The following is an 11975-nucleotide window of genomic DNA, read 5'->3' as shown; positions in this document are numbered from 1 at the left end:
TATTGTATATTATTTGTGTGAAATATAAAACATGATTAGGGCAACTCTCTTTTTCTCACTTTCACTGTTACCTCAGGAATGTGGAGGGGATCATGTCAGAGGACGCACACACACACACACACACACACACACACACACACACACACACACACACAGGCACACTACTCTGGCTGGTGAGGCATTCAGGAAAAACAGTCTTTTTCTTCTCACTTTCCACAGGGGCCCACAATGGACCCTGGAATGCGGAGGAAATGCTGACACACATATCCTATATATAACAGCGCCTTCAAACTTTCTGTCATACAAACACCCGTCAAAATCACATGATCTAGGGCTAAAAAGGTTAAAATGCAAAATGCTTCAAAACACATGATCAAAGACTAGCTAGGTCAATAGGGCAAACCATAACAACATATGCCGGATAGACACCGGAAGGCCAACCTGTCAAAACACATGATCGAGGGATAGGAAGGGTCAATAGTCAAGTCAAGTCAAGTCATCTTCATTTATATAGCGCTTTTAACAATGTAGATTGTTTCAAAGCAGCTTTACAGAGATAAGCGTATAATTTAAGGTAACAGAGATTGTTTTGGCTTTATAGCAGAGTTAAGTTATTTTCCATCTAAAGTTAGTTTTGATTGATTTGCTTCCGTCGCAACGATCATTTGTTATTAAATTAGGGGCCGCTAAGACGACACCATTCCCTCTACACAGACTTTAAACGAGAACCTGTGAGAAACACTGATGGCGTTCACATGCGCATTTAGAATGGGTTCTATAGTTATGTGCGTTTGAATATACGCAGGTTTGGAATTCCCTACAAACCAAGCCTAAACAAAGTACTTGTCTTTCCTTATAAATTTTGATAAAGAATTTTATTTTATTTTGTTGATTTGGGGTAGGAACGCGAAACGAATTTTTCCGACAACGCCTTATCTGTATAGTGGTAGAGGGATCCTCCATAGGGAGAGACTAGTTGGCACTTCAGCACTGTGTTGTCATCGGTCCAGGCGAAGGTCCTTCGTCAGATCTGGATACGGCCTGGATCCGGCAGGCTGCAGGAAAACCTCGGGATAAACACAGACACTAAAATTAGCGTAGATGCCATTCTTCTCATGATGTAATGAGTACATCAGGATTTATGGGAAGTGTTCCCGGTTCCGGCTGACCTAATCTATGCAGCCTAACATTAAATTATAGAAGTCTATAATGTATTATGTGAATGCTAGGTCAAAGAGATGTGTCTTTAATCTGGCTTTGAACTGACAGAGTGTGTCTGCTTCCCGGACAATGGTAGGAAGACTGTTCCAGAGTTTTGGTGCTAAATAAGAAAAGGATCTACCGCCAGCAGTCGATTTTGATATTCTAGGTATTAGTAACTGGCCGGAATTTTGAGATCGCAATAGACGTGACGGACTATAATGCGTTAAGAGCTCGCTCAATTACTGCGGAGCTAAACCATTTAGTGCTTTGTAAGTAATCAGCAATATTTAAAAATTTATGCGATGTTTAATAGGGAGCCAATGCAGTTTTGACAGAACTGGGCTAATATGGTCATACTTCCTGGTTCTGGTAAGAACTCGAGCTGCTGCGTTTTGAACCAGCTGTAGTTTGTTTATTAAGCGTGCAGGGCAACCACCCAGTAGAGCATTACAATAATCTAGCCTTGAGGTCATGAACGCATTAACTAATTGTTCCGCATTTGTCAATGAGAGCATATGGCGTAATTTAGATATATTTTTAAGATGGAAAAATGCAGTTTTACAGATACTAGACACGTGACTTTCAAATGAAAGATTGGTATCAAAGAGCACACCCAGCTTCCTAACCGACGACGAAGACTTAACAGAGCAGCCATCGAGTGTTAGACAGTATTCTAGGTTATTACGTGAGGACGTTTTTTGTCCAATAATTAGAAACTCTGTTTTTTCAGAATTTAGAAGTAGGAAATTACGAGTCATCCAATTTTTTATATCCGCTATGCATTCCGTTAATTTTGTGAATTCATAAATTTTGTTAGGTTTTGAAGAAATATACAGCTGAGTATCGTCAGCATAACAGTGAAAGCTAATTCCATGTTTCCTAATGATATCTCCTAATGGTAGCATGTACAGAGTGAACAGCAGCGGTCCTAGTACTGAGCCTTGTGGTACGCCATACTGAACTTGTGATCGATGAGACATCTCATCATTTACTGCTACAAACTGATAACGGTCAGATAAGTATGATTTAAACCATGCTAGTGCATTTCCCGTAATGCCAACATAATGTTCTAATCTATTTAAAAGAACATTGTGGTCAATATCATCATTCACTTGACCCACTTCTCACTGTTCATCTCCACACTCGCTCTCCCCATGCAGACACCGCTTTACCCCCTACCACAGTGCATAAAATAACTAATTTTACATTCTGGCATTTACGTGCTGCCTGCTTCCGCCCTTGCCATGTTCACATTGCACATGGAGATTCAACAGATTGTCTAACTGAGAATTGTAGAAGATTTTGTAAGGATAAAAAAATAAAGACTTTTGCTTTCCTGTTCCAACCCACTCCATGGGCCATTTGGAGTTTCTGAAGGCAAAGAGGTGCTGAAAGTGATCAAGGCCTGTAGGCCAAGATGTGTGTACATTGCGTACATAAGCAAACCCTTATTGTCACACCTTTAGTATGGTGGGGGAAGTTGTAATCTTCTAATTGTCAGTTTGAATGTCTCACATTTGGGTTTCAGTTATGGCCATGGTTAAGGAAGGGATAAAAGAAGATTGTAACTGTCTTTTTCTTGGGGCACTCTATCTTTGCCTCCTCTTTTCTTTGTCTCTTCTTCTTTGGGGCTTTGCTCTTCCTCTCTACCTGAGCTCTGCCTTCCATTTCTCTTTCTCTCTACACTTTCTCCCTTTCTCACTATTTCTCTTGCTTTATATCTCTCAGGTAATATTCTACTTATACGCTGGGTACAATTAACTGTGTTTTATAGAATTGTATACATCTAATTTGTAACCAATTCAAGTGTAACTAAAACCAAATACTGTTATTAAACCTGTGCTAACTGTTTTGATTCAGTATTAACATTAACATGCTACCTATTGCAATACACTATTGTCACAGTTCTGTCACCCTTGTCTGGGTTTTCTCTTGGTTTAGTGACAGAGCTGTGACACTCCCGGTTTGTCATGTGTTTGTGTTAGTCTGGTCTGTTGTGAGCACATAGCTGTCATGTTATTTCCTTGTGCCATGTGCTCTCCAGTCAATTGTCAAACCCCACCCATCTTGTTATCTCGTTATTGTTTAATGTCCCTCACCTGCCTGCCTCGTTACCTTCCTTGTTTGTTCCCTATTTAGTCCCCCTGTGTTTGCAGTCCTGTGCTGGTTTGTTGTCTATGTTCCCTCGTGTTCTTCTTGATTCCTGCCTGAGTGCGCTCCTGTTTTTCCCCCCACGGGGTTGTTTTGATTGTAAAAGACTGCTTGCTAAAAGATCCTCACCTCTCCTTGTCCCTGCTACACCCATAACAGAACTGAGATGACTGCATCTGTTTATTGTGTTCCTCTTTGTAATGTATAAGCATTTAGTTCATTCTGTGATGACATCAGAAAGCAACGCCCGCACACACAGTGTACGTGTGTGAGTCACCTGTATGCAACCAGAGAATATGAGACATAAATAAAGTTTGAAAAGTGTTCTTACATCCATGTCTACTGGCATCCTTATAGACGGCTCTACAAATATGCATGTCAGAGTGATTACAACAGGGACTGACATTACACTCTTTTTAAATTAGTTTTAATGGAAGATCTATGTGTCCTGAAGGAACTGAAGTTTCACCATTTTGAAATGAAGGGATTTAATAAAAAGTACCTTATTATTATTATTATTAAAAGTAGTAGTAGTATTTTACTGATTGTCCAGCATCTCATTTGGCCACTCTGAAGCTCAGGAATGACACTGACATCAATAACAAAACGCAGTGAAACTAATTAAAGTGAAACTAATTTATTCCATATTTTATTGTCTTATATTTGCAGTGACAACACACATTTTGTTTTGACAGTTTGTTAAAGGAGGGCCCAGCACCTGATCCGTGCTAGCTGACATCATCACATGCGTGCTTGTGTTTCATTCTATGATGGCACCCCTACAAAAGATTTTTTTCCTCTTAATCCATGCTCTTTACACTCATTTATTCCAACGATATCAGCTTTACAAAAAACAAAAAAAACAAAACAAACAAACAAACAACTGAACAACACATGTTGACAGCGTTACAAATTTTATAAAAATAGAGATACAAGATAACATCCCCCCCCCACCCCCACCCCCACCCCAACATTTAAATGAAATGAGACATCAGGAGAAATAAAATCATAAAAATACTATTACTCAATATTACTCAAACTCCCCAAAGAAGAGTAAAGAAATTTGTTTGACTGCATGCAGACGTGTGTGTGTGTGTGTGTGTGTGTGTGTGTATATGTGTGTACCAATACAACCATGTGTACCTATGTACCAATATGTATTATATTGAAATGAATATCTGCCCGGTTTCTTTTTAGTAAAAGTATTTTAAGTAAGTTATTCGATGGTATGTTAAAATTATCACTACTGGCAATCAAGTAAAAACTTGAATTTATGATTGAAAGCTATTCAAATTCAAGTAGGTGACCCAATTTAAGTGTTAATTCTAATAATGCATTAAATTAAAACCTTAATTATTTCTTGTGTATGTGTGAGTGAGCTGATATTATCCTCCTCAAATGAGGATTTTGACCATGAACACAGAGGTGATGGCAGTGAAGGCCATGCTGACAGCAGAGAAGTGAAAGTGACCCAGAGCTGAGTTACACAGGTCAGTAGAACAGCATGTCTTCGTCATTTGGTATAGGCTTGAATTTGAGTTGGCCGGGAAATTCACCTGCTCAGTTTTATTGCATTGGGACACATCAAGACATCCTTTCATCTTGATATCCACTAAAGTAGCTGAAATTGAGATGCAAGAAAACACAGATTAAGCTTAAAAATATAGAACAGAAAAAATATATGCTAACATAAAAATGGTCTTCATATATAAATTACAACAATAAATTAATCAGTTTTAGAATATTAAATCTTATAATTTAAGGAGATGCAAAAATAATAACTGTTTAATGAAAATGTATGTCCTTAAAGTTTGGTTCCCCTTCAGTCGCTCGCGTTCGACGTAGTCGTACGTTATGATTACGTTAGGATCACGCTTAGGGAGCCTGTCATCTTCGAGTATTGAAAAAACGAGCCAATGCACATTATCGTGCGTGAATTACATCACACGCTCCGCCCTGCAGCCCGGATATAAATACGGAAGTGGATGCATGCTTCGGAGCCGATCGGATCATTTTGATGTCTCTGAAGAGTGTTGTTTTCTTCTGTGTTCTTCTGGAAGACTCTTCCAGTGCTGGTGTGTGACAGCGAGTGCAGCAGTGATCGCGAGCTACGGAAGCTCTCAACTGCTGTTTTAACAGCATTTCTTTGAGTGTTTTGTTGGTGGCCGGTTGAGGGCGGAAGTAGTGAGTGCTTCACTGTAAAGTGTTGCCGCAGTTGTTCCCCTGTGTGCTCCGGCACTGGTGACGGGTCCCATTTCCTGAAAGAGCAACACGGGTGTGTTTGCGTCTTTTTCAAGGTGCCATTCCATCCGTGCGCTTCTGGGTGCGGTAGGGCTCTGTCCCCCTCTGACGGTCACAATAGATGCATCCCGTGTTTGGGCTTACAACACGCTGAAGCAACTCTCGTGGATGATTCATCTTCTCATTGTGGGAATATGGTCATCTCGGTGTTGAGATCAAGACTTGCCTTCGTTAAACGCGAAGTCCCCACTCCTATGGGTTGGGTGATCTGAGGATTACGGTGAGGAGAAATCCGCCCGGCAAGGCCCCGTGGATCTCCTCTCTCACACCGCAGCCGGTGGAGCTCCCCGAGGAACGTGCTGGTCCCTCTGTAGTGGACCGACCGGCCGTTTCGTTCGGGCCCCTCCAGAGGACAGGATGTCCATCGCAGACCGTGAGCTCAGAGCTCCGCACTGCGACCTTGCCCTCCGGGGTACGAAGGATGCAGCTTGCGTGATCATTGTGGCAATGTCCACCTCAGTGGTCCAGGAGCACCATCTCTGGCTCAACCTGGCGGATATGAGGGATGCGGACAAGGTTTGATTCCTGGACTCGCCCATTTCTCAGGTTGGGCTATTCGGTGATGCAGTAGAAAACTTTGCCCAACAGGTCTCAGCTGTCCAGGAGCAGACGAAGGCCATCCGGCACATTCTGCCCCGGCGGCCCGCTGCTGCCTCCACCCATCTGCCCGGGTCAGATACTCTGCCTGCTCATCGCCGAGGGCATCTGTCTGCCTCCGCCTCGGCTCCCGCTGAGTCATCGCAGCAGTCTCCACCCAGGTCTCAACGTGGACCCGGTCGCAGACGGGGCGCCCCGCCTGCTCCAGGCGCTACCAAGCCAGGTGGTAAGCGCAAGCGCAAGCTCTTGGTTTAGTAGAGAGCTCTTGGAGATGGTCACCGATCCACTGGGCTGAACAAGTGTCTACTAAACACCAGCTCAGGGGCCAAGTATAAAGTGCATGCAGTAAAAAGGGGTTTGGGCGAACCTCCCACTGCATTGGCATTCATTGCCTCGAGTTGTTAGCAGTTCCCTTGCTTGATGCTGCTGCTCAGCAAGTTTGCACTGCCCAGTACAGCGACCCCTGTGTTTGGCTGGAGCCACCTCAGTGACATTCCATATGTTGTACTGCCCGCTAATTTCTCTCAGTCCATATGTGTATTCTCCACATGTTACCTCCCTTCGGGCAGGATGTGGCTTCCGCAGCGTTTGCCTTCCAATGAAAGGTAAAGCTTTCCTAGTGGTCCTGTGGAACAGCAGGGCCTGAGCCCTGTCCTATGTCCGCCTCAATATGCGGGAGGATCAAGAGGCTTTTGTCTAGGAACTAGAAGGTGGCAGCAATAGTGGCGTTTTAGTTGGGACCCCAATCAGTTGTAACATATGACTACGTCGAACATGAGTGACTGAAAGGGAATGTCTCGGTTACGTATGTAACCCTCGTTCCCTGAAGGAGGGAACGGAGACGTAGTCCCGTAGCCACAATTGCTGTACCCCCACTGACCTGGCTTCCGCTCGGCTCCTCAGCAAAAAACAACTGGTGCGTGCATCCACTTCCGTATTTATACCCGCGCTGCGGGGCGGAGCGTGTGATGCAATTCACGCACGCCAATGTGCATTGGCTCGTTTTTACAATACTCAAAGATGACAGGCTCCCTAGCGTGATACCAATCAGTCGTAACGTATGACTACGTCCCCTTTCATATGTAACCGAGACGTTTCTCATAACTTATGACCTAATTGGGAAAAGGGTGTTCAATGGCTTTTGCACAGCATAAACTTACCAGCTTTCCCTAATCCACTGAAGCACTGCTGACCAGAATCACATGTCGTTTTGGTTGTGAAGCAAAGACTCCAGACACCCACTTTACAGTCATAACACTGCAGGGCCTGACCTGAGAGAGAACAGATTCACACAAAAAAAAAATAATAATAATTAAGCTGTTAGTGACATGGTACCCCTCATGGAATTTATTAAAATCTTTTTTAAAAAGCATAAAGAATTGACCTGAAGAATTCACATAACAAGAAGAAATGCTTGAAAATTACTATAAAGCCCTGCTGTTCTGGTCTGGTTTCTTTAAAATACACATCCGTGTTAAATGATGTCATTTACGGCAACAGGGGGATGAAGAATTGCATGCACATAAACTTAAACATGCAATTGAAACACAAAGAGTTCATCTACAACAATAGTTTACCCAAATATATATATATATATATATATATATATATATATATATATATATACTTATTCTTATTCTTATTGTCTCCTTTTGTAACCCATGGATTGAGTGAGTGAGTAAATGTTGACAGAAATTGTATTTTTTTAATGAGATAACATGTTAAGGTTATATACTTTAATATCTGGAACACATACAAATTTACCCTTTGTATTAAACACACACGCACGCACGCACACACACACACACACACACACACACACGCACACAGAGAGAGAGAGAGAGAGAGAAACTAAATATGAAAAGAAAGAAAAGAAAATCTACACAGGCTGGTTTCGGTCACACCCTGGGTGGAAGTTAAAACCTTTCAGGGAAGTCTCCCCTCTTATCTACCACACCCAGCCACCCACCCACCCATGTTTATCTTCATATCTATGAGGGACCTAAACCTAACAAAAATGTACAAAAACAATACTATATTTATTAATAATTTTTACCTTTAAGTTTTTTAAATCTGATTTTAAAGCTAAATTCTGAATATAATGCTGTATCCAAACAATAGCTTATTAATAACCCTCATCCATACACACTTTCTCAAACTTACAAAATGAGTAGATACATATATCATATAGTGAATGATCCATGTTATATTTGAAATAGTTATTTTTAAGTTCTAATGCAGTCACAGTTCACTAACAGGGGTTTGAAACATTTATCAATTAAACAAAACCATTCAAGTAAATAAAAATAAACAAGATGAAGAGGCTTTTATTTTCTGAGCCATCAACCACCAATTTGTTACACAATGAGTTACTACAAACAGAGATAAATATGCACATATATCATTTCTCCAACATTCATGAAGATTCAAGTGTGCTTCAGATTTATTGTTTGTTTTTTTAAGATCTGGGCAAGCATAGACCTGATTGTAACATGTCAGATAATTACTGAGTTCTTCCCTCTTTTCTGTGAAATGTCTCTCTTTTCTTAAATCCCGGTTAAACCTGTTTTCCAGGCACATGATAATTTGATCTTCTTTAGAGCAGATTGTCTCACTGACAGTAGGGTGGGTGGAGGTTACAGAGAATATGTCTTTGATACCGAATGTTGTTTGATACTGTGCAAAATCAAATAGCCACTTGGTTACCAATAGTTGCTGAGACAATGTTGTCTCCTAAAGAATCCAAGTTTAAATATGGAAAATAAAAGCCATGGAAAATATGTTGGTGGTGAGATTTAAAGTTGCTTCAAATGGTTTCCACAATTACTCAGAGTTGTGTAATGGTGTAAAACGTTGCCTGGTTTGTCTGTAACAAATGCAGGCTAAAGATCGGGACTGATCCTCAACAAAACCGTAACCATACCGACGTGATGACTCCGATCTTCAATCAGATGGAACTGGATAATATTCTGATTGTTCCAATCCAATCTGACTGCTGACCTATAATGCTGCCTGAATCATAATCATACACTGTTCATTCGTTGACCAGAGGAGAACTGGCCCACAGACTGAGCCTAGTTTCTCCCAAGGTTTTTTTTCTCCATTCTGCCACCTGATGGAGTTTTGGTTCCTGCCACTGTTGCCTTTTTTCAGCTTTGTTGCTATAGGCTTTTGGCTTGTTTGGTTAGGGACATAAAATGCAACATTTAATTTAATATTCAAAAATAATATTGATCTCTCTGCATTGACGCCATTTTATGAGAACTGAACTGAGCTGGACGATGACATCACGTTTTTCTCCAGAATGGCTAGATACACAAATTAACTAAATTAATAACTTTTTTACAACAAAAATGAAACATCACTGAACTTACTAAAGCTGGACTGTGATGCTATTTTCTTCTGGAAACAAACTTTTGTTGCATTATTTTCCTGTTATCTCTGTAAAAGCTGCTTTGAAACAATCTGTATTGTAAAAAGCGCTATATAAATAAATGTGACTTGACTTGGCTAAAAGACAGTTAGACAACTGCAACAGAATGGCTCTGGAAAATTCTCTTTGGAAATTCTAAAATTCTGTTTACTGTTTATTCTGTTTTTCAACGGTGGTCTGCTATATTTCAAAAAGGCAGCCCATTTGTGCGGTCGTTGGCGTTATATGAGAAGGACATTCTGAATATAAGCCTACTGTAAAATTAGCTGTCTTAAAAAAATTAGCTGTCTCCCGGTGCTATTCGTATTGGAATTGTGTAATCACAGATTATGAACAGATGTTTTCAGAGGTGGACAAAATACACAACTTCCTTACTTGAGTGAAAGTAGATACTACGGGTCAAATATTACTCCGTTACAAGTAAAAGTTGTAAAGACCGATTTTTACTTAAGTAAAAGTACTTGTTTTTAAAAGTACTTAAGTATCAAAAGTAAATGTCAATGCATTTATTATTTTTGCATTGTTGTGAGTAACACTTACAATACCTTATGCCTCTGAATCTATGCCTGCCTACCCTCATATCAATATCAAATTTATTTCTACATTGGACAGACGTTGTATTGTAGTTGAAAACAAGGATATATTCCCATTGTGTTGTTGGGTTTTCATGTTTAATGGGAACTTTAGACATGATGATTTTTATACTGTACAAACTGTGTGATCCCCTAACTCTAATGTAACAGCTATGGGTAGGTCATCTACGGACATCTATGTTACGGACATATTATCATGGTAGCCTACAGTTCAGCCTATTATTAATTTGTATTTCCACTTCCCTTTTATCCAAGGAGACGGAACTATTTGCACTGTATTTATTAATGGGAAATACATCATGCTAAAATAATCTGTCAATAATCTGTCACTATACTGTGGCTCACATTATTGGGGTCACTTGCAAGTCGCAGCAGCACAAATTACGTGACCAGCAACATATTTCTGCTTCAAATATTGTGCGTAGTTAACAGTGAGTGGTGGTTTCAGACATTATTGTATTGGAACTATAGGCCTATTGGTTGGTTCCTGTATTGTTTCAGCGCCGCCCACGTGTGCAAATTAAATATCGAACCCATAAACCGATTTATAAACCACAAACGAAAAATGAAAAATCGAGCCAATATCTAATTTTTCGTTTTTCAAACTAAACTAAAAAACTTATAAACGAGCTGGTTTTCATTTCTCGTAATTCCATTCCAAACAGGAAATGAAATTATCAAAAAGTACGGACCTTATACAAACTTATGAGCTATAAAGAGAAATAACCATGGCTTTAAATGCATAGGCCTACGTTTTTTCTAACATCCTCTGAAATATGTGAAACTGTTGCAGATAAGATCAGAATGTATGTAATTCATGATTCATGTAAAGTCGCCCCAGTCTGCTGTTTGCGTGTGCAGGGGCGTAGAATTTAGTAGGGACGCTAGGGACGTGTCCCTACCAATATCCAATGACACTGATATGTCCCTAGCAATAATTTCGACCAAAACTTAAAAAACACAAGACACAACCGGACAACAGTGGTTATATATAAATATATTTTATGTATTAGGCTTATTTTATTTAATCAGGAAACATCTTATTTAGATTAAAATCTCTTACAAGAGCGTTCTAAGAAAAATGCGCAATTCATGGTACACAAACGGTTAATATATCGGAGTACCACCTGTTTAGCACATATCGCTAAACTGATTGGCTTTGTTTTTTCTTTCTAACTTGTGAGAGGCTCTTGTGTGAAGTGGCAATGCTCCTCAGAAGGAAACCTAGATGCGGTAAGCTAGGGAGAAATCAACAGTTCTGTGCAAAAAAATAAGTTTTTACTACTGTATAACAATCATGGGATAAATGGCAAACAATCGTTAGTTGCGTGTGTCTGTGTGTGTGTGTGTGAGAGAGAGAGAGAGAGAGAGAGAGAGAGAGATAGAGAGAGAGAGAGAGAGAGAGAGAGAGAGAGAGAGAGGCTTAACACAACTTTATTATTACATTAACTTTTTCCAAATACCAGATTTCCTATCTGATCATATAATACAAAAAATCACCTATAATAAATATACAATAAAAATATACACATATAACATTTATACTTCAAACATCTTTAAAATTTGAAATACAACATGTCATCCAAAACCTCACACAAAACTCCTTCCACGGACCATATTTCGGCGAACCTTTGAATATCATTAATCAATTTAAAATATGTATATTCAATTTTAATTCTAGCAGTCACCATGCCTTT

The 11975-nt window shown here is 40.0% G+C and overlaps 1 protein-coding gene across 1 annotated transcript in view; it reads right to left on the bottom strand.

Annotated features, from left to right (window-relative positions):
* Positions 1 to 4570: 4570 nt before the first annotated feature.
* lye (lymphocyte antigen-6, epidermis) overlaps positions 4571 to 11975 on the bottom strand; it is a 46404-nt gene continuing 38999 nt past the window's right edge. The window contains exons 2-3 of the mRNA XM_079878109.1: positions 7413 to 7523; positions 4571 to 4975 (exon numbers count right to left, since the gene is read on the bottom strand). Of these exons, the coding sequence (XP_079734235.1) occupies positions 4749 to 4975; positions 7413 to 7523 (338 nt within the window). The 3' untranslated portion in view covers positions 4571 to 4748. The remainder of the gene's footprint in view (positions 4976 to 7412; positions 7524 to 11975) is intronic.

The sequence above is a fragment of the Squalius cephalus genome (assembly GCF_949319135.1).
Source record: "Squalius cephalus genome assembly, chromosome: 8".
In the NCBI taxonomy this organism is placed as follows: domain Eukaryota; kingdom Metazoa; phylum Chordata; class Actinopteri; order Cypriniformes; family Leuciscidae; genus Squalius; species Squalius cephalus.
This window is presented reverse-complemented; position numbering and strand designations above follow the sequence as displayed.